This window comes from Nestor notabilis, unplaced genomic scaffold (genome assembly GCF_000696875.1).
Source record: "Nestor notabilis isolate BGI_N333 unplaced genomic scaffold, ASM69687v1 scaffold18602, whole genome shotgun sequence".
NCBI classification, from domain to species: Eukaryota; Metazoa; Chordata; class Aves; order Psittaciformes; family Psittacidae; genus Nestor; species Nestor notabilis.
The window spans coordinates 15,907-16,189 of NW_009917199.1; the positions used below are offsets into that span (position 1 = coordinate 15,907).

A 283-nucleotide genomic window follows, 5' to 3' on the forward strand; every position below is an offset into this window, starting at 1 on the left:
CCTCTCCCTGCCACCCCGGCCTCTCCCCACCCCCCGCCCGGCCTTTGCACTCACCGTAGTACGTACTTGCGGTCATGGACACGATCCAGAACACCAGAGAAATGCAAATGAGCGCGTTCAGGACGATAATATTCGCCATCATCTTGAGGTACTCTTTGAAGAAATCCTCCTCGCAATAGGACATAGGAATCCAGAAAGAGAACACCTGGAGGGGGAGCACGGGGCGCCGCGCATCAGACACACCGCTACCTCCCTCTCTTCCCGCTCCTGCTCCCGCGCGGCC

The 283-nt window shown here is 59.4% G+C and overlaps 1 protein-coding gene across 1 annotated transcript in view; it reads right to left on the minus strand.

Moving 5' to 3' along the window:
* TMEM19 (transmembrane protein 19) overlaps positions 1–227 on the minus strand; it is a 10,230-nt gene extending 10,003 nt beyond the window's left edge. The window contains exon 1 of the mRNA XM_010024980.1: positions 55–227. Within this exon, the coding sequence (XP_010023282.1) occupies positions 55–184 (130 nt within the window). The 5' untranslated portion in view covers positions 185–227. The remainder of the gene's footprint in view (positions 1–54) is intronic.
* Positions 228–283: the final 56 nt, after the last annotated feature.